General features: G+C 45.4%; 1 protein-coding gene across 1 annotated transcript; it reads left to right on the forward strand.

Moving 5' to 3' along the window:
* The first annotated feature begins 5,206 nt into the window (after window positions 1-5,206).
* Window positions 5,207-22,609, forward strand: LOC114791994 (SH2 domain-containing protein 4A). Its single transcript, XM_028982681.1, has 8 exons — window positions 5,207-5,444; window positions 5,940-6,344; window positions 12,218-12,356; window positions 12,435-12,552; window positions 13,887-13,925; window positions 14,028-14,069; window positions 17,471-17,693; window positions 21,201-22,609. Exons 2-8 carry the CDS (start codon window positions 6,158-6,160, stop codon window positions 21,437-21,439), a joined length of 987 nt encoding a protein of 328 aa, XP_028838514.1. The 5' UTR covers window positions 5,207-5,444; window positions 5,940-6,157; the 3' UTR covers window positions 21,440-22,609.
* The last annotated feature ends 243 nt before the right edge of the window (window positions 22,610-22,852 follow it).

Genomic DNA, 22,852 nt, shown 5'->3' on the forward strand with positions numbered 1-22,852 from the left:
TGACCCTTAAAGTGGGATGCTCATTGAGTCTCACTGTTGTTGTGGATCTGTCCCTAACATTCGTCTGTCTGAACGGTCTAGCTGTTCTGCAATATTCAGTCTCTGTTTGTGTCTGTTCCAACTGTGAATGAAACATTGCCTGTATGTCCTTCTGAGTGTTGATATAGATCAGCCGTACACATGCTACTCACAGATCCAAGGATGTAAGCCGTCTTCAGGATTTATTCCTTCTGTAAAGGGTAGTATAGTTTTGTAATTAAAAGACTATTCAGTGTCATACATGTGCAAAACATTGCAAAAATGCAATACAAATAGACAAAACAAATACAAAACTGTTAAAAGCAATGGAATGCAAATGTTTAAAGTGCCAACGTGTTCCATCATTTTAGAGCTACTGATGATTATGGGGTTAAAGGCACATTGTCTTTCGGCTTACAAGTAAAGAAAATTGTTAGTCGAGCTTGGTTTTACCTCTTCATGAGGTACTTCCTTAGCTTATTTTAGTCCCTTGGTTCTCAAACTGTGGTAAACTTTGGTGCTTCTGGTGCTACTCAGGATCCCTCTAGTGGTACAGCATGATCTCTGCCATTAATGCTAGTATTCACATCCATTGTGTGTTTTTACGCAGTGTAGTTATTATTCTGAATTACACCATTTGCTGTGTGTTGCCAGTGGATGACAGACACTAACTATTCATATTACTATTATAATATTTCCACCATGTTAAATTTTTATATAGACATATGTTGCTGAATTTTAATGTTCTTCGGAATGGTGATTTTGGAGCGATGTTCTGGAACATTTTTTTTTGGAACAGAATAAGTTTTTGATCTAAACCTAAAAGCTTAAATTCTGCACCCAGATAATCTACATATCTGAATGTTTTATCTTGTCTAGCGTGCTCCAACGTGGTTTGTTGAATGTTGAAACATGGTACAGGCCAGCCACCCTGAGAGAGAAAGTACCTGAAACTATGATGAATGATGAAAGGTCTGCTGAACATCTTCACAGGATGCCAGTTCAACAGGAGACCCTGGTAAATTTGTTGTGTGGCAGGAAATAACATGCATTTTCACAGCAATAATGAGCTGGAGTCTTTATTATTGATCTGTTTCGCTTTCAGTTACTATTGTTGCTAATAACAAAGAAAAGGTACAATGGGAGCAGTCAACTATAACATGACATTACACATTTTAAAATACAACGCCATAGTCTGTTATCATTTTCAGTCTTGGACATTTAGATTTATGGCATTCATATTATGTCCTCATGCAAAATTACTTACAGTTAGTAGTTACAGGGACAGGGAGACACTCAGGGTTAAGTGTCTTGCTCGGAGACACAGTGGTATACACAATGAACTTGTGACTATGTGTTACTACTAGGCTGCTGCCATTCATTGACTTGTTAGTGCTGGACAACAAATGATATTATACAAACATTAAGCATAGCATATTTTGACCTAATCTAACAACACAAATGAAGTGAGAGTGAAGTGATTGTCATTGTGAGACACTGCAGCACAGCACATGGTGACACAACGAAATGTGTCCTCTGTATTTAACCGTCACCCTTGGTGAGCAGTGGGCAGCCATGACAGGCGCCCGGGGAGCAGTGTGTGGGGACGGTGCTTTACTCAGTGGCACCTTGGCAGATCGGGATTCGTACCGGCAACCTTCTGATTCCGCGGCTGCTTCCTTAACCGCTAGGCCACCACTCTAAATGGTGTTGAATAGTTCATCTTGGCAGTAAATTTTTTTTATTGTGTATTAGAGCAACAGCTTGAGAGTAAATGTCTGTATCAGACCATCAACAGGTTGCTTTCATTATGTAATGAATATTAAAACACGTCTTTAAAATATGAGTGGATGCAAAATTGCAATGACTCCATTTGTATGTGTGTGTGTTTGTCCAATGGACAGTCTGTGCGGCGCTATTTACATTCACATTAAGGATTAATCCAAGCCTCCTAGTCGCAGTTCAAAAGGCCAGTCAGATGTCTCTTTTAGGACAGGGCCGGTGTGGCACTTTACCTCCGAGGTCAGTTCCATTCTGTGGTGTGACCTGACACCTAGTGGTCAGATGGGAGACGCACACAGTTTTTCTCTGCTAGTGAAGGCCATTTTCAAAGAGATCAATTGATAAACGGTTAGACGGCAATTGGCAGCTGTGTCTATGCATTCTTACATGAGTTCCTTTGTGGGTGTATTTCCATTTTGAGTTCTGCTTACAGTTACACCAGATATGAGCTCTCAACCCACAAGACAAGATCGCTGTCGCTGATATTCATTCATCTAGCGACATGCTGCTATTTCTTTATTTAGAACACTTTGACAGTGTGTGTAATTAAATGTTATACGATGGCTGCATTCATAGCTTATTTTTATGAATAGTTTGAGTGACCTGTGTTAAAGATTTTTTTGTAGCCGAATCATTTTTTTTGTGGTGTTTTTTTGAACCTTGGACAAGTCTTTCTTGTAATAAACTGTTTGTATTGGTTTCAATTTTGGGTAATACTTTAAATTGTTTGCTGGACTGGTTTCATGATTGTGACTCTGCAAATTTAAACAGTTTTATTAGTTCAGAAGGTGGCGCTGTTGTACAAAGTGCCATGTAACTACGGTGAGTTTCAAGAAATTCAGACAAAATATTGTGGTCTGTTTGTAGTCTGGTATTTTTTGCCAGAATCTAAACCGTTTTTTTCTGTCTGGATTAATCAGTTTTCAGGCTGTGGACTGAAAGAAAAGGCTGTGGACACACACTCTCACCTTGATATTATATAAGATATATATATAAGATATATAAAAGATATATATATATATATATATATATATCTTATATAATATCAAGGTGAGAGTGTGTGTCCACAGCCTTTTCTTTCAGTCCACAGCCTGAAAGAAAACTGGACGCTGGAGGGCATAGAATGAATTCAGGTGGAGCCTGGCCTGGTGTCGTGTGGGGACCAGACTGCAGGAGGCTGAGCATTGCAATGGCAGCAGCTGCGTGGTCAGTAACTGGGCAGAACTTCAGCTGGTTGAACAGCTGCTGGCTGCAGTCTGACTGTTGCTGTCTGTCCAGGAGGAGCCTAAAATGGCATTTGTTGCAGGTTCATACACACCATATAGGACATTTGCATTAAGCTATATTATCTTATTGAAGTATTATGTAGCATATTATATAAACTCCAAAACGTGTAAAAAAAAATGCATGAAGCATAATTATTAATAATTGTTCCATCATCTTCAGCAGTTTTATAACAATATGATGACGTGGACTACAGAATACTGAGAACCTACCACCAGATGGCGACGTTCATCTCTAAAATCCATTTAGACTGTTTATATTTTAAACTATTTTTATGAAACGTATATCACTTTGTAACATTTTTTGTAACATTCTGGTGTTGAAACTATGACTTTACAAAAAAAATGAATTAAATTGCATTAAATTATATTGCCTGATATTTCCTTGTTTTTTTTTTTCTTTTTTTATGAAACTCTTTTTAAACCTTTTTCAATCATAATACTATTTAATTAATCAGAATTTTGAACAGGAAGGAATTTTGAAATAAATATTTTTTGCAAACCAGTGCCATCTGTTGGCCGCTTGTGTTAAATGCATTTCACGCCATTTGATCAGTTTGTCAGGTGAATGTCCTAATTTCTCAGACTGTCAGATAGTTAGTATGTGGTTTGCCAAGATAGGGTGACTTTCCATCCGTGATAGAGTAGACTTGTACATTTACGTTTACAGCATTTATCAGATACCCTTATCAATAGCACCTTACAATCAGTTGTTACAGGGACAGTCCCCCCCTGGAGACACTCAGGGTTAAGTGTCTTGCTCAGGGACACAATGGTAGTAAGTGGGGGTTGACTTGTGACTTTGTGCTCTATTGGTTCATAGGTGAGTGTAAAACACACTGGGCTACTCCCACCCTAAACACAAATCACAAACACTGGTAAACACAAACACTGGTCTCCGATTCCAATCATGTCTGTTCTCCGTTGTTGTCCCTGGCTGGTGGAACAACCTGCCCTCCTCCACACGACTAGCCGAGACTATCACCACTTTTAAGAAGAAGGTGAAAACCCTCTTATTCCAAAAATATTACATTATAAATACATTATAATTTTTCTTAGTCTAGCACCCAACAATCTCCGAGCATGCTCTTCAATGACAAGTCTAAGCCTTATCAGGGCTCTTAGTTTGTAAACTCGATATTCATAGAAATCGAACGAGAATTGCTGGTGTCTTCCTATTGTAAGTCGCTTTGGATAAAAGCGTCTGCTAAATAAAGTAAAGTAAAGTAACATGGTAAATGTTGCATTACACACTCAGGACAAATTGCTGTCAGCTGACGGCGGGCGTGTCACTGGCATATTGCATGCTAAAACTCAAAGATCCAGTTGTGCCAGTGCATCGTTCTACAGTGTTTCATGAGTGGGAAGGTTTGGGGTGGGTCATGTTGGAGAGTCCCGTCTGAAGAGATCTTAGAATGCATCATGATGAAGGACGACCATCCTCCACAACATACCGTGCTTCTGTTGTAATATTTTTTAAGATATTGTACGATTACGTGGTGTGGACCAGACGCACGGCTTGCATTAGTTGTAAGCTCTGTTACCTTATTTGTGACAACCCTTCTTTTTATTGTCATGTACCCCCACTGTCACATCCTGAATGTTGACCTTATATTTATCCTTCCTGTATTGCAAAGTGTGTGTGACTATAAAGTGTGGAAACTGAAACTTGAAAAGCTGATGAGTGGAGGTTTGGGTTGAGGGTGGAGCCGTGCGGTACAAACCGTAGAAGCAGAGAAGCGAGGGGGGGGGGGGGGGGGGGGGGGGGGGGGGATGAGGAGGAGTTTCAAGGAAAAAGAGAGAGAGAGAGAGACGCTAAAATCCAATCAGTAACAAGTAGCTAATATGGCAGCTGCTGTTACAAATGGCCATTTATACTCTTTCTCTGGCTAAACAGTCCCCCAACCCCCCCAAATCACTCACTCACTCACTTTCTTTCTTTCGTTCCCTCCCTCCTGACCATCCCCCATCTCTCTCTCCATTTTCTTTTAAGATTTCTTAGGGAAGGAGATGGCGTTTTGGGGTGAGTTGGAACTGTGTAAGTTTTCTCCTTGCCTCCGCCCCGCCTCTCACGACTCTCCTCTGTTAAACAGGATGCGGCGCTCGCTCTGCAACAGCTGCGGCGGCTGAACGCAGCTTCCTGCATTTTTTCAAACTGAGAGTCAGTGGGAAGAGAGGAAGTGAGCGAGCGAGTGAGAGAGAGAGAGACTGGGTTCATGGAATGCTGTGATGTCACCAGCTAAGTCACACACAAAGGCAGGGAGGACAGCAACACTCTCTCTCTCTCTCTCTCACACACACACACACACACTCACTCTCCCTCCCGGTCGGTAGGCTGATGTGGAGCGTCCGCACCCCTGTGTGAGTACATCCTACTTTACAACAAGTCTCCTCTGTCTCCGGTTTCTGCTGCCTTCCTCCTTTCCCCACTCGGCCTCCTTGTTTATTCACTTTTAGTCCAAAAGTGGATGTCTGTGGGGTTTCGGGTTTTTTTTTTTTTGCTCGCTGTTCTTCTCTTTTCTCTCCCCTCCTTCTCAGCCAAGCCGCTCTGCTGATGAACTAAGAGAAAAGAAGCTTTTTGATGGGCGAGAAGAAAGAACAAACAGAGCATAAGTGTCTCTCGTGGGACTCTCGTGGGACTCTGAGAAGGGGGTTGGGGGGTTGTACAGGCCTTCCCGTACTCACACCCTGACTGAGGAGTTGCAGGTTCCTCCACTGGAGATCCGTTCTTCCGCTTTCACGCCTTCCTGCAGTCTGCAGGAGTAAACGGGGGAGAGGAAGAGAGACACGCAACAAGCATCGTTGAAGGAGACAGAAGACTAAGTTCTTGATGCTTTTGTTCTTCTCTGTTCACAGTTGAGTTCAGATGATGGCTGCTGTTCAGTGACTGTCTGTACAGTGTGTGTGTGTGTGTGTGTGTGTGAGTGTGTAAGCATCCCAGCAGCAGGACTGCAGCAGGAACAGAACTAGTGTGTGTGTGTGTGTGTGTCGGCCATCTCCTTTGCCTCTTCTTCACCTATCACTCCACCATCCTCCAAACGGACGTAACACTGAACTCCACTGAGTCCTGAACCATGCTGAGGCAGATCCTGGATGAAATGTACATCGACCCAGATGTTCTGGAGGCCTTGAACGAAGACCAGAAGAAGACGCTGTTCTTCAAGATGCGTGAGGAGCAGGTCCGGCGCTGGAAGGAGAGAGAGGAGAAGCTGGAGAGCGAAGGCGGCCCTGCTGACCTCCGTAAACCCAGAACCAAGAAAGGTACGACCGCCCTGCCCCCCGCACTCTCACACCTTCCTCTTTAGAATTGCAATCAGATTGGACGTATGGGAGATCTTCCTGCTGAGGGTTCCTACCGTTTACAACTCAAGAGCCCAATCCACGCGCCACTCCTTTGTTCCTCAGAGGTCCGTAAGAGGTCCTCTGAGGGTTTAAACAGGTTCTAAAAGTGCCGCATGGGCGAAAGCTCATCTGCATTCCTCCTCCCGCTCTCTTATCCCGGCGTACTTAAGGCTATCAGATCGGTGAGAAACGCGGTGACCTCGCCGGCCCAGAGACGCTCTGTTTCCAGTCCCCGCCGAGAGACATGGCTATATATGGTAGCAGACAGCCATGTGCGGGCCGGGGACGAGGGGTGGGGGCCTTTCTGCTGGTTCTCTTCTTTTTTGTTGTTGTTGGGGTTGGAGTTGCTTGTTTCATGTCGACGCAATGAAAGGCGTGTATGGTATGGAAAGCTTGGCGGCTTACGGAAGCGGATGTGGCGAGGAAGGGAAACTCGCATCATTGTGTGCCAGGAAGGTCCGACATTTACAGACGTGTTGATGATCCAACCACAAGCTGGCAGTTTCAGGCCTGACAACGGGTCATTCTAGCCTGATATTTGTACTTGTTCTTGGGTTTTTGAATACAAGAAAACATGTGGCCTTTTTTTAAAACAGATGAGGCAGTAATGGGATTTCCATGCCTTGTCTGTCGGAACTTAAAAGAAGAAGAAATCAAAGCGATAAACAGACAAGGTTAAGATGTCTAAGCACTTTTGTTATTTCTCTATTTACAGACACTGTAGGAAAAAGTTATCTCCTCATAAATCTTCCAGGTTGCGAGACAAGTCTCCTAATGTCTGTAGCACAGATGCCTGAGTACACTGAAAGAACAAGAATCCGTTTTGTCCAGGCATGGACACTTGACCCGAGAACTGCCCACCCAGCATCTGATCATCATGTTCATGCCAGGATGGCGGTCAGAGAGGGGGGCGGGGCTTGAAAAACCACAGCAGACAGGGTCGGTGTTGAGTGTGTGTAAAGAATACTGCAAGAAAAATCCTCATGCGATGCTCATAATAACTGCGATATCACTATACTGAGAATTCTGTTATAGTCGATGCATCGCAGGACAGTTTCGACAAGGCAATCGCGATATGGGTATCATCAAAGCTGGAAAAGTCTGTGGCGTCACACCTTCAAGGTTGTGAGTTTGAATCCCGGCTCGGTTTCCTGCATGTACATTAGGTGGAGACTATTCTGGGGTGTGTGTCCAGAGTGACCTGAGTAGGCGACCCTACGCAGTTATGAAAAGTGAGTGAGTGACATCACGGTTGTACGAAGACAATTTTCTTCAGTTCGTCCCTTGGTTGTTCTGAAATAAAGGCAAAGCATCTCATATCGATACCAGTGCAGCGCCAGTACACTGATCATCTGTCCACAAAGCAAGCAGCACAATTATATTGCCATCATATATCATTTTTTTTGCCCCACCCCTTGCTTTTAGGTGCACTATGCTGAAGTTTAATTTGAGGTGTTTTGGAAGAAGTGACGAGGTAAAAGATGAAACCTGATCTTTTACTGCAGAAAAAAACTTTTACTAAAGGCCAAAGTGCATATGCAAGCACAGACTCACCCTGTCCTTAAACTGGTTTGACGCACTCCAACCCACACGGTCTGGCCCGTCTGCATTTCTGTCCCTGCTCGGAGCGCGCTGTGTGAAAACGGCCAGATCTGAATGTGCTCGCCGTGCACATTCCTCACGAAGAATGTGACGTGAGGAACTGCAGATCTTCAGGACCGGGGATTGTGGGAAACGTGGTTGGGGTGGTGGGGCATTCTCCAGCACACGTGGGCCTCTCAGGATTGCAGCTACGCTCGAGTTTATCTGGACGTGTGTGTCAGATGAGGCGGGAGTCTTTCTCCGAGATGATTCCGCAACAAAGCGCTCATTATCCGGAAGTGCGCCGCAACAGTGACCCCTCTATCCCCGGCAGGCGTCGGAAGCCATCAGTGGTCATCCCGCCCCGCCGCCGCCGCCATTCTGAGTCCCTGCGGCTGCGCTGCTGCAGCGTGTTCGGGCAGACGATGGTGCCCAGCTCTGGTATTTTGTATTTTTTGGTCACGCGCCCTGTTTTTACAACAGGAAGTGAATCCAGGGCTGTGTTCCCACTAACAATCAACGGCCAACAAAGCAGGAAGCGCACAGGAAGCCAAAGAAAATAATAAATGAGGGGGTTGCGGAGAGCTGAGAGGGCAGCGTGTGTGTGTACGTGTGTAGTTTTAACACGTTAAAGACCTGTGAAGAGTGTGGTAATACATGGGTGGGACTATCATTACCGGGGAAACCAGGCCAACATCCCACAGCAGAGTCAGGCCCGGTGTCGGGCCGCCCCAGATAACGTCAGTATTTCCCTGACACGCTGCCGAACTCCTCCAGAAGTATTCAGAGAGTCTGAATCATACAGTAACCCTCTCTGAAGCCTCTCATCGTAAAGACCTACACATCTTTCTTATGTTCCTCAGACCGTCCCTGGTAATTTTTGCACAAACCTGCACCGTGTGTCACCGTGTGTCATCATCCCGTTTATTGTGAGCAGAATATTATAGGGTGGTAGTAGCCTAGTGGGTAACACACTCGCCTATGAACCAGAAGACCCGGTTCGAATCCCACTTACTACCATTGTGTCCCTGAGCAAGACACTTAACCCTAAGTTGCTCCAGGGGGGGACTGTCCCTGTAACTACTGATTGTAAGGTGCTCTGGATAAGGACGTCTGATAAATGCTGTAAATGTAAATATGGGAGGTTCTCAGCCGGACAGATGGGGAGATGCTTTCACTCCCCACACGCATCGGTCGGCCTTGGACCAGTTGTCCTTTCCCTGGATCTTTTTTTTGGCAAGCAGTAGCCATGGAACAGGTCACAACACCTCTTATTCATCTAGCATCATCAAAAGGACGCTTTTAAACTTGTGATTTGTTCCTGCAGTTCACCCAGAGCGCCGCCAATGTGTTTAGGGGCTCCTAAACAGTATTTAATTTGGGACCACCATTTACACACCATATATTTTCTCCCACTACTTGTCAAAATGGCTGACAGATGTTCATGGGGTTTATGGGCTGTGACACACATTAGTATGTGTTTATCAAAAAATATTTTGTTTGATTACAACTATTAAGTGGCAGTGGTGGCCTAGCGGTTAAGGAAGCAGCCCCGTAATCAGAAGGTTGCCGGTACGAATCCCGATCTGTCAAGGTGCCACTGAGGTGTCACTGAGCAAAGCACCGTCCCCACACACTGCTCCCCGGTCCCCTGTCATGGCTGCCAACTGCTCACTCAGGGTGATGGGTTAAATGCAGCGGACAAATTTCACTGTGTGCACCATGTGCTGTGCTGCTGTGTATCACATGTGACATTAACTTTAAATCACACACCTGCTGCCATGTGTGGCTGCTTGGTTCACTTATGCCGTGATGTTGTTGTGTATCCACAACCTTAGCAGGATCTTCATTTTGGTTGTACTGAAGACAGATTAGATTTCATACTCTAGGCCTGGTTTATTTCAGAAAGTTCCAGTTCTACTTTATCTTGATTCAGAAGTCTTTAGCCATAACTATTTGTCACCGCACGAGTACGGGGACGCCCTAGCAGACATGCAGGAAGCTGGATAATAGATGAGCACTGGAGAAGCCGGAGAGGAGGACCGGAGGCGCTTGGCACGATGGAGGGACACTGAAGGTGACGGAGGGGGAATCTGGCTGAGTGTGGGTTACATGGAGGGCATCTTGGGTGGCACAGGCATGGACTATCGTTTGGTTCTGGGTGGAAGGGACAAGCAAACTAAAAGTCAGGGGCAAGCAAAGGTCATTGTTGGTTACAGTAATCACCATTCTTTTTTTTCTTGGTAAGGCTGGCGTCTCTTAGAATAAGTTTGCCAAAGAGCAGGTAGCATCCACCATGGCCGCCTGGCTTTTATGCTGGACGCCGACCCCTCTCATTTCTGTGGCTGTGCTCCCCCTGGGGGGCTGGCGTGGTATAACAAGAACGAAAAAACTAATCACTCACATGTAGGCTAATTTTAACTGTAGAATAATTGACACAAATCTACACAATAATGACACATAATGATTACACTATATATTTAATAAATTATTATATTTATTTACAACAATGTTTCTTTATTTATATATCAATATTAAGTTCATAAAAGTTTTAGATTTTGTCAATAACTGCAGGAGGAATAAAGGGATAATTTGCTGTCCACTCTTTCCAAACTCTCACATTTCTCATGATGAATTCTGTTCATATTGAAATGCATCATCATTGCCTGTGCTGACCAAAGTGAATTTATTAAAGTACATGGTTGGGTCGGCTGGTTGGGGATCACTGTTTACATCCACATTTTTGTTAAGGAATTATAGTTAAATAAATCGTACTGTTTTACTTTGAAGTAAAGTAGAGTGGTAGTAGCCTAGTGGGTAACACACTCGCCTATGAACCATAAGACCCAGGTTCAAATCCCACTTAATACCATTGTGTCCCTGAGCAACCCTAAATTGCACCAGGGGGGGACCGTCCCTGTAACTACTGATTGTAAGTCGCTCTGGATAAGGGCGTCTGATAAATGCTGTAAATGTAATGTAAATGTAAAGTTTGGTTAAAGTGTTTTTTTTACGTGCTCGTAGAACAGTGTACCTGTAACTGCTCATGACCGACATTCTTATTCTAATTATCATTGAATTGGTCAAAAATAGAAAATCCCCGTAATTTGCAACAATTCTATACACCATATGAAATCAAATGACTATACTGACTATTAAATAATACCATTATAACAGTTTAAATTAGTAAGGGTTCAACAGTCAAGTCTTTTTTGAATGAAATATGAGGGTTGAGATTTGTTTAAGCAGCTCAATGGTACTGAAACTTCTAATGGACACGGAATGGGCTGTAAACCAGAATACACCAATCTGCGCAGCATACAAAGTCACACGGAAACTCACAAACAAGACAAGTATGAACAGGTAACCGCTGCCAAGATAACTAATATACTAGACTGAAGGAGAACTAAGACTGTGGGAGAGTGTTGGGTTGGGTCCATGTGAGTGAGTGGCAGGGTTACGTAACAACTCCTTCACATCACATTCCCACCTGACATGCAGGGAGGACTACTGGAGTGAACTCAGTCCCACAAATAACCCCCCATGCACCAGCGCCTCCACGATTCTCCACAACCTTCCCTGAAGCTCCTGCTCCTTCGCCATCAAGACCATTATGGAGGTGATGGGATTAGCTACAGTAGTCGTTTTACTGTAACATGCTCCTCTGTCTTGTGATCCCTGCTTCAGTTGATGTGATTAATCTTTCGCCTCAACCTCCCGGGCTGTAATTCCGTGAGAGGATGAAGGAGGTGGATGAAGATGACGTGAGTGATTTGGAAGAATGTTCAAAGACAGCGCATGGCTGAATGAAGCGGACGTCAGCAGGCAGGATGGTTTTAGCAGTTTTGCGAACACAAGCGCTCTAAAAACAGCAACATGTGTTTATGGGGTTTTGACACGAAGCTTTTGTCTGCTGAGAACCGCCTTTGTTTGCTTTCGGTTTGTTTTGACACTCTTCTTGTGACTCTTGAACTCTCAAGCTCATCCTTCTGGCTTCTGAAGGAATGTTGTTCGGTAGCCACAGGGCTAGTGCAGCCAGTTCATTCCTACGCCTTGTGACCTTTTTTTTTATTATTATTTGCATAATGCACGTCTCATTTCCTGATACTGCAGGTTATTGGTGTCTGTGAAACCCAACTGATTAAAAAACCCTTTTTGTTCATTTGATTTTATTCCCTTATGCATTATGTGCGTTTTGTGTGTTTCTACAGCTAAAAGCGTGAGCTGGCAGCTGGGACGGGATGGAGATTTGCAGGTCTACGTGATCGGAGAGGTGGACGAGCTCAGATCCTCCAAACTCATCTACTCCGGACTGGGAGAGCGAAAGGCTTCAAGTCTGCTTAACAAATGGTATGAAGTGCATCGGTTTTGTCACGTGGCGTTTCGTAATGTGGCTTCTGATTCTCATGCCTCCTCGTGCCCATGCAGCATCCAGTCCAGCACCTTGAAGAGCAACTTGGTAAACAGAACATTGGCAGAACCTGTGCGGCCAGGAAGGGAGAACCTGCCGCCCAAAACACAAACTGGAATAGAGTTGAACTTGAAGGTGTGTGTGTGTGTGTGTGTGTGTGTGTGTGGGTGTACGGAAAGAATCTGTGTTATGTGTGTGTCTGTGTATGTTTGCATGCTACAATTTCCCTGTGAATGTGCTGGGGTTCCCATGTTTTTGCATTTATTTCGAAGTATTCACTATACACTTGTGTAAAACTTGCATAAAATGCTAAAAACGGAACGCATCTTTAACTTTTTAGGATCAGTTCATCTTCTGCTTACTTAATTTTTCACTATTCAGTCGTGACTTGCATGCAGAGTCTGATTCACTAGTTCACTGGTCAGAATTTCTGAATACAATTAGCAGCAGATGTATTTCGGAGAGTTACGTTCACATTTACACCTTACAGTCAGTAGTTCCCCCTGTTTCCAGTCCTTATGGAGACACTCAGGGTTAAGTGTCTTGATCAGGGACACAATGGCGAGTGTGATACCCACTTGTTTGTGATGTAAAAGTGAGAAATTAAAACCTCCGGTGTCTGAGGTTCAGTTTACTGGTAGGTTTATGTTAGAAACGCCAAGGAAGTTGTATAGTACTTGTGTAGTACGTGTGTATAGTACTTGTGTCGCATGCGTCTGCATGCTTGCGTGTCTAAGGGGGTGCACATGCGTGCGTGGAGGTCACCTTCCTGTTGCCGTCATTAATCTCGGACGCAGCCGCAGGGCACCGAGATGCACTTTTTCACCAGGGGAGAGTCATCGCTCAGGGGCCAAATAAATCACTGCCTCCGTTCCACTCCGCACTCTTCCCATCCCCGGCGCCTCCCTTTCCCCATCACCACTCTTCCCTCCTTCCTCCTCGTCCTCCTCATCTTCTCACTCTGCTCCGACGTGTTCTCCTGCTGCTCTTTAAACCTGCGCATCGTGAACCGGGGGTGTTTCAATTTGTGTATCTAAGACAAAAAAGAATGTGTGTGTGTGGGTGTGTGTGTCTGCTGAAGGTGCTGGTGTTTGGATGCAGGGGTTTGTCTCCTTTTCCACGCTATCTAAGCAAGAAAAGGGGAGATTCAGCCCCACTGTTGTCATAGTAACGCCGTGCTCAGTGAGTGCTCGCCAGGGTGTAGGTAGACTGGCCAGATCAGCCACACCACCCACCAACTCCAACACACCAACTCCAGCCTTACAATAATCAGTCAGTGTTGTTTCAGCTTTTTCTCACCATTTGAATATTAGGCATAAGGAAATGGGTACAGATATTATTTTACATTTAAAATTACAGACGTTATCAGAGTCTGCAAGAGGAAAAGACAAAAGTTTTCAGCCTAGAGAAGTGAGTTTGATGTCTTCATTCAAGTTGTTTCACATCCCTCTCATGGCATGTTTGTACAGGAGAACACGGAAGAAGTGAGGACATTGCCCCCTCTGCAGGTACGAATGTGTACTGCACCTTTTCAATTAGGAAAAGACACACAACTAAAGAAATAAGATCCTCCTTGACACATCATTCACTCATTTTTCCCGGCTCCTCAGGTGTCAGTGAGTGAACAGACGCCATCGACCCCTGGCGAAACTGTAAGTATGCATTCGATTCAATCAATCAATTGTAGAATAAATAATAATTAGCTGTAGACGTACGTTTAATGAGTTCAGTTTTTTTTCGTCATTTATCATTCTTAATAATTAGCTAAGCAAGTATTACAGTTTATACAGTGATTTTTAAATATCTATCTTGGCTTGGTAATTATCCGAAGTGCAAAAAAATTGAGAAGATTAACTTGGGGATTGAGGTTCTATTATATTTGGGCTTGCAGAACCATTTAAAAATAGTAATGAGTGTATTGGTTTATATTATGTTTTTTTTTAGATTCTTGCCGATTTTTAAAATGTGTTCACTTATAGAAGTAGTTTTAGTAAATATCTTCTCACCTATATCCACCCACTACCCCTCAGTTAATGATACATGGTAAAGCTGCTGTTTTAAAGTGAAATGCAGAATTAATGTCCCAAATGAACAATTACCTGTATGTGTACACAACATTAAGGTACATGATGCAAATAGATATATTTTTCATTGATCCCTAGGGAAATTTAGAAACCATGATAAATAAATAAATAAATAAATAAATAAATAAATAAGTCTGATTTATTGTGTTAGGAGGCAGAATCCAGAAACACTGGGGAATTTATGCCCTTTTGCCCCTGTTAATATCTCATGCTGCCTGATCTTAAAGAAATGTGCACAACAAGTCTTACAGTAAAAAAATGGAAGGAGGCTATATTTATGGTGGAAAATGCAAGAATTTGTGTCTCATTGTTGTGAATCTTCAGCAGAAAGTTTGAGGAGGCTTTTCTATGTCTTGGTCTAGCCTGCAAATGTTGCCATTGGGTGGCAACTCCAGAATAAATGGTCCTGAAGTGGCCCACTCCTGACGGGGAATGCCTGTGATTTTACTCCACCCGTATTCATACCCTCAGAGGGCAGAGACGTTAAGGCAGCTGTCCCTTGGAACTCTTCCTCCGATATATCCTGCATTCTCAGCTGTCTGCTGCTATGCTTGTACCACACCCTTCACAAACACACACACACACACACACACTGCTCCAGAGCAACAGCTGAATATGGCAGTCATCACTGACGCACTGTGTGTGTGTGTGTGTGTGTTAGTGTGTGTGTGTCTTACTCTTTATAAAATGGTCATTGCTGAATTTTACATAGCAGTTCATAGCATTACATAGCGCATCATTGTCGTATGTAGCAGCGTGGTAGTATGTAGAAGGGAAGTATTAGCCCTCGCCTATGACACTCATCTATGAACCAGAAGACCCAGGTTCAAATCCCACTTACTACCATTGTGTCCCTGAGCAAGACACTTAACCCTGAGTGTCTCCAGGGGGGGACTGTCCCTGTAACTACTGATTGTAAGTCGCTCTGGATAAGGGCGTCTGGTAAATGCCGCAAATGTAATGTAATGTAAATGTATTTTGTCACTTCTACATTTACATTTACGGCATTTGGCAGACGCCCTTATCCAGAGCGACTTACAATCAGTAGAATCAGTACAATCTTTCATGTGATGTTTTACAAAGAGATCTTAAGAGATGGACAAGAACAAAAAATCTGTCACTCAATTAGTGAATCAAAAGAAAGAAAACAGCAGCAAAACAAGATAATTAACTGAAGAAACCATAAACTTATATGAGGCAGTGATGTGGTTAAAATGATAAAAAGTATAGTGGTAAAACAGAAATCTATATTATTTTATTAGACAGCAAATAACTAATATTTAAATAAATAATGTAATAAAATAATGAACAAACAGAAAACGTCTATTAAAATAAAACTAGAAATCATGTGACCTTAAATTTAAAAAGACACTTTAGGTAACATAATAAATAAATAATATAAGCCAAAGAATAACATTTTGGATCAAATAATATATGGAAATGTATATAAAATATTAGAAAATATCTGTGTTGTTTTTTTCTCCAAACTCAAAATGGTTTCACTTTTCAAAAATGAAGGCTTTGCCTTTCACAATTTGTTCACAGGCCTGGCCCCGCCCCTCTTCTCTGACCTTTAGGAAGTAAATGAAAGCAAGTGTAACTGGAGTACGGTGGCCTGTCCGAACCAACAATTGATTTGAAGGGGCAGCTGATGATTCAAGAGCAAAACTGCTCTGAATTAAATGGCCAAATGAATGCACCCCTAAATTGTTCCTCTTTTTTTGCACCACCCCTTAATTTCATGGTAACTCTCTGGCACCCCTCACTATAAACTGGATGTTACTTTGCAGTCTTGAACTGTGGACTGCTGACAGGGTGTAGAAATTTGTGTTGATCAGCATAGGCTTTCTGAACACAGTTTATCATGTCAGCAAGGGTGTGTTCACAGTGGAAAGCATTTTAGGGGAACCTCGTAGTCAGTTTCGGGCAAAAAGTAATGATGGCTGAATGCCGAATGCGTAGTCATAAATGTATTCAGTATTGTATCCCATTACAAAATTCATGTATTCTGAATACTTTAAAGGTACATATAAGCTGTACCGAATCATTATTTTCATAAGCGTATTAGCATTAATGCAAAAAAAAATATCCGCATGAATATAATTTTATTATTGATTGTCATCCTTAGAATAAATGCTCCAGTGTAACATCACATCACCTTCACATGCATACGTTTTATGACAAATGAAATATAAAGTCCCATGTGGGACTGTGATTTAGTCCAAAACAGATCCCTGGTGTATCTGTAGTAGTGTGCCGAGACGTGTGTGTTTTGCGGGAGCGTTTGCATTGCGGGGACCTGGGTTGTACAGTATAATGAGTGTGTGCCGCATAAAGCTGGTCTGCCGCTCTGGTCTCAGGGTTGTTCCGGAGCAGATGGTTGATAAACTTGATGGGGGAATTAAAGTGGCAGAGATGGCCAGCCCGCCGTCCACAGATGGATGGGATTGGGGGATTTTCTCCCAAGGGTTGGGCAGGAGAACGCTCCTTTCTCACCACACACACTCACACACACATACACCAGGAGGAAGCAGTGTCCTCTCTGTCCTGCAGGAAATGTCTTCATATTGCTGTAATCAACTGGCATGACTGCAGTTTTAAAAGTTCCGCGTAGGATTCATAGCAGAATTTTCTAAATTAATGACTGAAACGGAATGGTTGGCTATCTGTCCGTGAGTCGTTTTTGAAGGAGGGGAGGGGAGAGGGAGGAATCTGAAATTCGAATTTCCGAGGGACAGAGCCAGTGAATTTGATTAAGATGGCTGTGGATTATGTAGGCTGGATTCTTAAGTCGTGTCTTGCAGCTGGTGGCATCTGGACCCCTCAGAGTTTTGGGCCGACTTCATTATTTGACCCACGTCTATGACCTATTTTAAGTCTTTCACACCGCTGCTTTTCAGTGGTCTGGCTCATACTTAATTGGGCATAATTTGTATCATTCTTACTGCAGCATTGCTGTTTCTTTCCAGGCCGATTATCAGGAGCCTAAAGAAGAGCCAGACAGTGATTCGGACTCCCCAGTCTCTCTGTCCTCCATCTGTTACAAGCCACACCTGAGGCACGTCCCCACGGCGCCCTTGTTTCACCGCAGCCACGCCCCTCAGGAGGCACAGGACACGAGTGGCACTCACCAGCTGTCAGTCACAAGCAGGCTCCACCCACAGGAGACGGCAGAAGTGCAGAGCAGCCGAGGTGAAGGAAGGGGAGCTACTTACACACACACTGCTTATTTAAACACACACACAATGTACAACACAACTGTACACACACACAGTTCTTCTTGTTTCTCATTTTTTGGATGAAGTTCAGCCTGCCATCGCTTACTGATACAGTTGTATGTAGGAGTGTGAGACAGAGAGAGGGATTTTCCCCCGATGTAGTTTTCACACACATTCCCTTCTAAAAGAGACTTCTCTGCCAGACAGAACAAATATTTTCCCATATGGGCTGGTTCCCTCTTCTCAGGGACCACAGAAGATGTCTTTATATTTAGTTTAGATCTGTCAGACGGTCCTCATAATGGGGCGGACTGAGGGTGTAAGCAGAATTGCACCACCTGGTGTTGAAAGTGTAACATTGCCTGTTCTAAATTCCTCTCTCCCCCTGCTGGATGAGCTGGAGTACTGCAGTCATTCACTGCTGTTTCCCACAACAGCTGCGGGCGATAAAGTAATATAGAAATGAACTTTTTTTTTGTCCCTGTGTGTGTATGTGTGTTTTCACGTGTGCTGGACCTAAACTCGCAGGCCATTGTGAAGAAAGCTTAATTCTGTACATGATGTACTTTTGCACAGTAACACGTCACTTTGACACTGTGGGTTATAGGTCAGTCAGTACACTGTGTGTGTGTGTGTGTGTGTGTGTGTGTGTGTGTGAGACTTGTGAAAGTGTTGGAGCCGTCCTCTGTGAGTGTGCTTTGCCAATCATTACAGTATTGATTGTGGGTGACGTAAAGTGTGCACACGCTGCACTAGAATCAGTGCTTGCGAGTGTGTGTGTGTGTGTGTGTGTTGCTGATGTCATTTTGGTATATAGCCTGCGTAGTGTCAGCTTAGGTGAATGTGTGCGTATTGGAAAGCATGTTGGCAGTGTATGTGTAAATCAGGACGTGTGGCATATGTGTTTGTGGCCCTCTGCAGCTGCTGACCGCGTGTGTGTTTGCATGTGTGTGTGTGTGTGTGTGTGTGTGTGTATGAAGGTTTAGAAAAGCGTGCTAGAAAGGGCAAGGAAGAGACAGGAAGAGTGAAAGAGTGTGTGTGGTGTGTGTGTGTGTGTGTGTGTGTGTGTGTGCATACGAGTGTCTCCTCTCTTCACCTTCAGAGGGAAGGACACACATTCCAGCGCTGCTTTCCGACTCTGGCCCTGGGCGACGCTCGGCCGGAGCTGATAAGTGACAGGGCCCCCAGCCTCCACACACACACACACACACACACACGTTTACACACTCATACACACACTTCCCCTCCTCCCTCCCTCTCACGCTAGCAGCCTGACCCCCCCGCGGCCTGGCTCAGCGCTCAGACGTGCCGCTCCGGAATTCTGCCCTCTGGCCCACTTCTGCCCCCCGCTTCCACAGAGGTGGGGGCACTTAAAGAGATAGCGCACGTTTACTCTTTGTCGGCTGTGGCCGCAGTGCCTCCTTTCTTTCTTACTGCGCTGGGCTGGAGTGAGGGTCCAAGAGCCATGCTGACACACGCACACACACACACACACACACCTATATACATTCATACACTCTATATACACACATTTGCAAATACTCATTATGGGGACCAGGCTTCATAAACATCCCATATTCATACTTATCAATATTGTGATATCTGCATATCTATAAATCTATATATTCTTGTTGTAAGATTTGAAAATTGTCACAAAGTCAAGTCCTTAACAGGAAAATTCCCTTGAATGAGGAAAAATGGAAGACCCCCCCTCAAAACAGAAGTGGCTAGCCGGACGGTCTGCTGGAATTCTCTATTTATGAAACATTCATGTGAATTTCCATGCCACACAATGGTGTTTGAAAATGAACCATCGCACCATCTGTGGAGTTTTCTCATTAGGTGACCAATTATGTGCTCAGAACTCGTAATTCTGATATTTCTGATGTGGGCTGGGATGGGATCAGGTGCTCTGTGGGCTTTTTTCACAAGTGATTGCACGATTAACCCGCGCTCCCTCAGTAAAAGTGCGAGCCTTTTCACCGCGTCGGCTGCTTTTCTGGGCCGAGAGCGCGGGACGCACAGAGGGGTTGGGTTTCAGGACGCCGAGGACTCGAGCGGTCAGGCAGTTTGCAGGGACAGGTTTCAGCGTCCGCTGCAAGATCAGGTTTACCTGGCGCGGCGGCGAGAAGCATCAGGGGGTTATGGGAAAATAATCAGCAAGCTGGAATCAGCAAACAGAGATGTGATTGGCCGCGTTGGTCGTGGTGTTTTTTAAGGATCCTGTTGCAAGAAAAGGACGGGATATCAGACACACACCTTCGCAGAGGCACACAAACACACGTTATAAAAATGTGTGTGATTTTTATCTGTGATTTTCACTCAGAAAATCCTTCAGCCCCTCCAGTCCCTGCGTGTATCTGCCACTAGTGTGTGTGTGTGTGTGTGTGTGTGCGCGTGCAAGCGCGTTGTGTGTGTGCACGCATGTGTGTCCGCCTCGGTCGCTGGAGCCTATCCAGGGTTTCCGTGGCGACCACACAACACAGCGAGACAATCAGAGACTGGCCCACGCAGCGCAGTGAGAGGACATTAACACAGGAACCACAGGTCAAGGGCCACAGGAAGGGAGGGATGAGGGAAGGAGGGAGGGAGGGAGGGAGGAAAAAAGGGTGAGTGATTAAGGGCAGCGAAAGGAGAGAAGGAGAGAGGGAGAGGGAGGGAGAGAGAGAGAGAGAGAGAGCGCGGCGAGGAAAAACAGGAGAAAGGCGGGAAGGCCAGTGTGGGCTTGTCGCCGGCGCCGCTCCGGGGCTGCGTGAGTTACTGCTGGAGAGGAGCGCCACAGCCGGGGATTCTTACTGCGTGTGTCAGGGATAGAGGTGTGGGTGTGGGTGTGTGTGAGGAAATGAGATTGATTGACTGTGTGTGTGTGTGTGTGTGAGAGAGAAATGTATGCATGTCAGAATTCGTGTGCGTGCGTCTGTGCGTGCACGCAAGACTGCGCCTGGGCGTGTGTGTGTGTGTGTGTGTGTGAGAGAGAGAGAGAGAGCGGGAACGAGAGAGGGAACGAGAGAGGGAACGAGAGAGGGAGAGCTCTCACATCTGTGTCCCCGGGGGACGGGGCTAAAAATACGCGTCTCCTCAAGCCTTCTGGTGTCTGAGCAGCGTCTGTCTGCTCTCCTCCGCCTTCCCCGCGGCCCTCCTCTCCTCTCCTCTCCTCTCCTCTGCTCCCATCCCTCCATCCCTCAATTACCCCCCCCCCATCACACACACGCACACACACGCACCAACTCTTCCCAGCTGCGGCCCTGCTCCACTTCCTCCACCAACGACCTCCGGTCCGACGGAAAAAAGCCAGGCAGTGAGTGAAGGGTGAGAACGATGCTGGAATCGAGTGAGAAGGAGGAAGTAAACTGAGAGAGGGTGGGTGGGTGGGTGGGACCGGGATCGGACATTAAAATCAACCGGATGGTGATGCATCACACAGACACACAGACACCAACAGGCACCCATTAACTCCGCGATCGCTGCTTCTTTCTCTCAGGTAAGGACTTCCGCGTCGTCCCCGCCTCTAAAAGGGGCGTGTCAGAAGAGGACCCCGCCACCGAGGACGGTGACAGCGAGCGCTGGGTTGGGCGTGGCCGCGTTGCCCAGCTCATGAAGACCTTCAGCATCTCCGATGCGCCAGCTGCCTCCCCGCTGGCCGTCGCACGTCCCAACAAACCCCCCCTCCCCAGCAAGCCCAGCCACCTACGCCTGCACTCCGCCCCCTCCCTCAGGTAATCGTGCCCAGCGGGTCCCCGCCCCGCACCCGGCGTCATGGTGGCTGGAAGACTTCCTGTCACAGACTGTCATCGTCCTTCAGACTTCGTACCTTGCTTATGCAGAAGACGACGTGTTCATTTTTTAAAATGTTTAATATTCGTTTTATTTTCATTTGAAAAAGTTATTTTGTTTGGCCTGACTGTGCTGGAAACCCTCTCAGCAGGAATGATGCACCAAAAAACTTCTTCTTTTTTAACGTGTGTGTTTTCTTATACACTGAACATATTTTCTTTTTCACTTTCTGCTGATGTTGTACTCTCTGCGCGGGGATGACGTCGCGGCCGCACTGTTACTCGCTACGCCGCATTCGCGGTTAGTGTGAATAGCCGGTGGAATCGATACCGCGGCGGGACGCGGCCCAGGCTGCGGGGATCAGGTGTCGAGGTCACAGAAAAAGCAGCTATCTGGTAAACTGGAGTCCAAAATGGCCGACAGAGTGTCATCGGCCCTCTCTAATATTCCACAAGTATGACAAACCTCGGCCACCAGGTGTCTGGGACACGTGAAAGAGTAAAGGCATTGTTGTTATTGTTATGTTCATGAATTCGTGTTATTATTTGAATACGTGGGTGTGGTGTGGAGCGGTGTCTGGGTGTGTGAAGACGGCAGTGGCCCGGTGCGGTGACATACTGCCACTGTCAGAAGGTGGCCCGTAGAGACGGGTCACACCGCAGCCAGGACTCCTCGCGCCGGGTCTGTCGGAGAAGATTTGGTGTGATGGAGGTGCTTCGGCGGTAGGGAGCCTCTTCGAGGCCGACAGGGGAAACAGGCCGCCGGGGCCGGCCAGGGTTCACACTTCGGAGAGAGGGTCACATGACCTGCTGTCGCTTAGCACCTTGTCTTCAGATGGTCTCAGGTCTCTTAATTGCGGCGGTTTGGTGTTAAACCCAGGCAAAATTCTACTGTCCTCAAGGACAGTTTGACATCCCAGTCGACTCGTTGTCATGTGCTCCTCTCTGGAGTGGTGCTCAGGATGGTGCTCCTCCCAGGCTCTGTCAGCCAGGTTGGTCTCTCCACTACGGGGTCTGCATGTTTCCACCAGCATCAGAATGACTGTGTGTGTGTGTGTGTGTGTGTGTGTGTGCGTGTCAGGTTCACATGGGAGGAAAATAAAATCATTTGACCCACGAGCGCGTCCTGTCGCATTTCAGTCATTACTTTTCACTCGTTGTGTGTGTGTAGTGTAAAGGTTTTATACCTTGAGAATCCCAGATTCAGGACATCGTTAAAAAAAGCAAAGAAAATGAAGTACTACAGCAGCGCTGAAGTGCAGAATCTGTTGTTGTCATTAACGCAACACCTAACATTACACTACTCACAGTAAGTCAGGGATGTTGGGATTTACATGAGTGCTTGTCCTATTTGCTCAGA

Source organism: Denticeps clupeoides, chromosome 6 (genome assembly GCF_900700375.1).
Source record: "Denticeps clupeoides chromosome 6, fDenClu1.1, whole genome shotgun sequence".
NCBI lineage: Eukaryota > Metazoa > Chordata > Actinopteri > Clupeiformes > Denticipitidae > Denticeps > Denticeps clupeoides.

Bases quoted from the DNA above. Each gene is read 5' to 3' on its own strand.
- LOC114791994 (XM_028982681.1), top strand. From the start codon at position 6,158: ATGCTGAGGCAGATCCTGGATGAAATGTACATCGACCCAGATGTTCTG. The intron at 6,345-12,217 runs GTACGACCGCCC...GTGTTTCTACAG, and splicing joins TAAACCCAGAACCAAGAAAG to CTAAAAGCGTGAGCTGGCAG. The intron at 13,926-14,027 runs GTACGAATGTGT...CCGGCTCCTCAG, and splicing joins GGACATTGCCCCCTCTGCAG to GTGTCAGTGAGTGAACAGAC.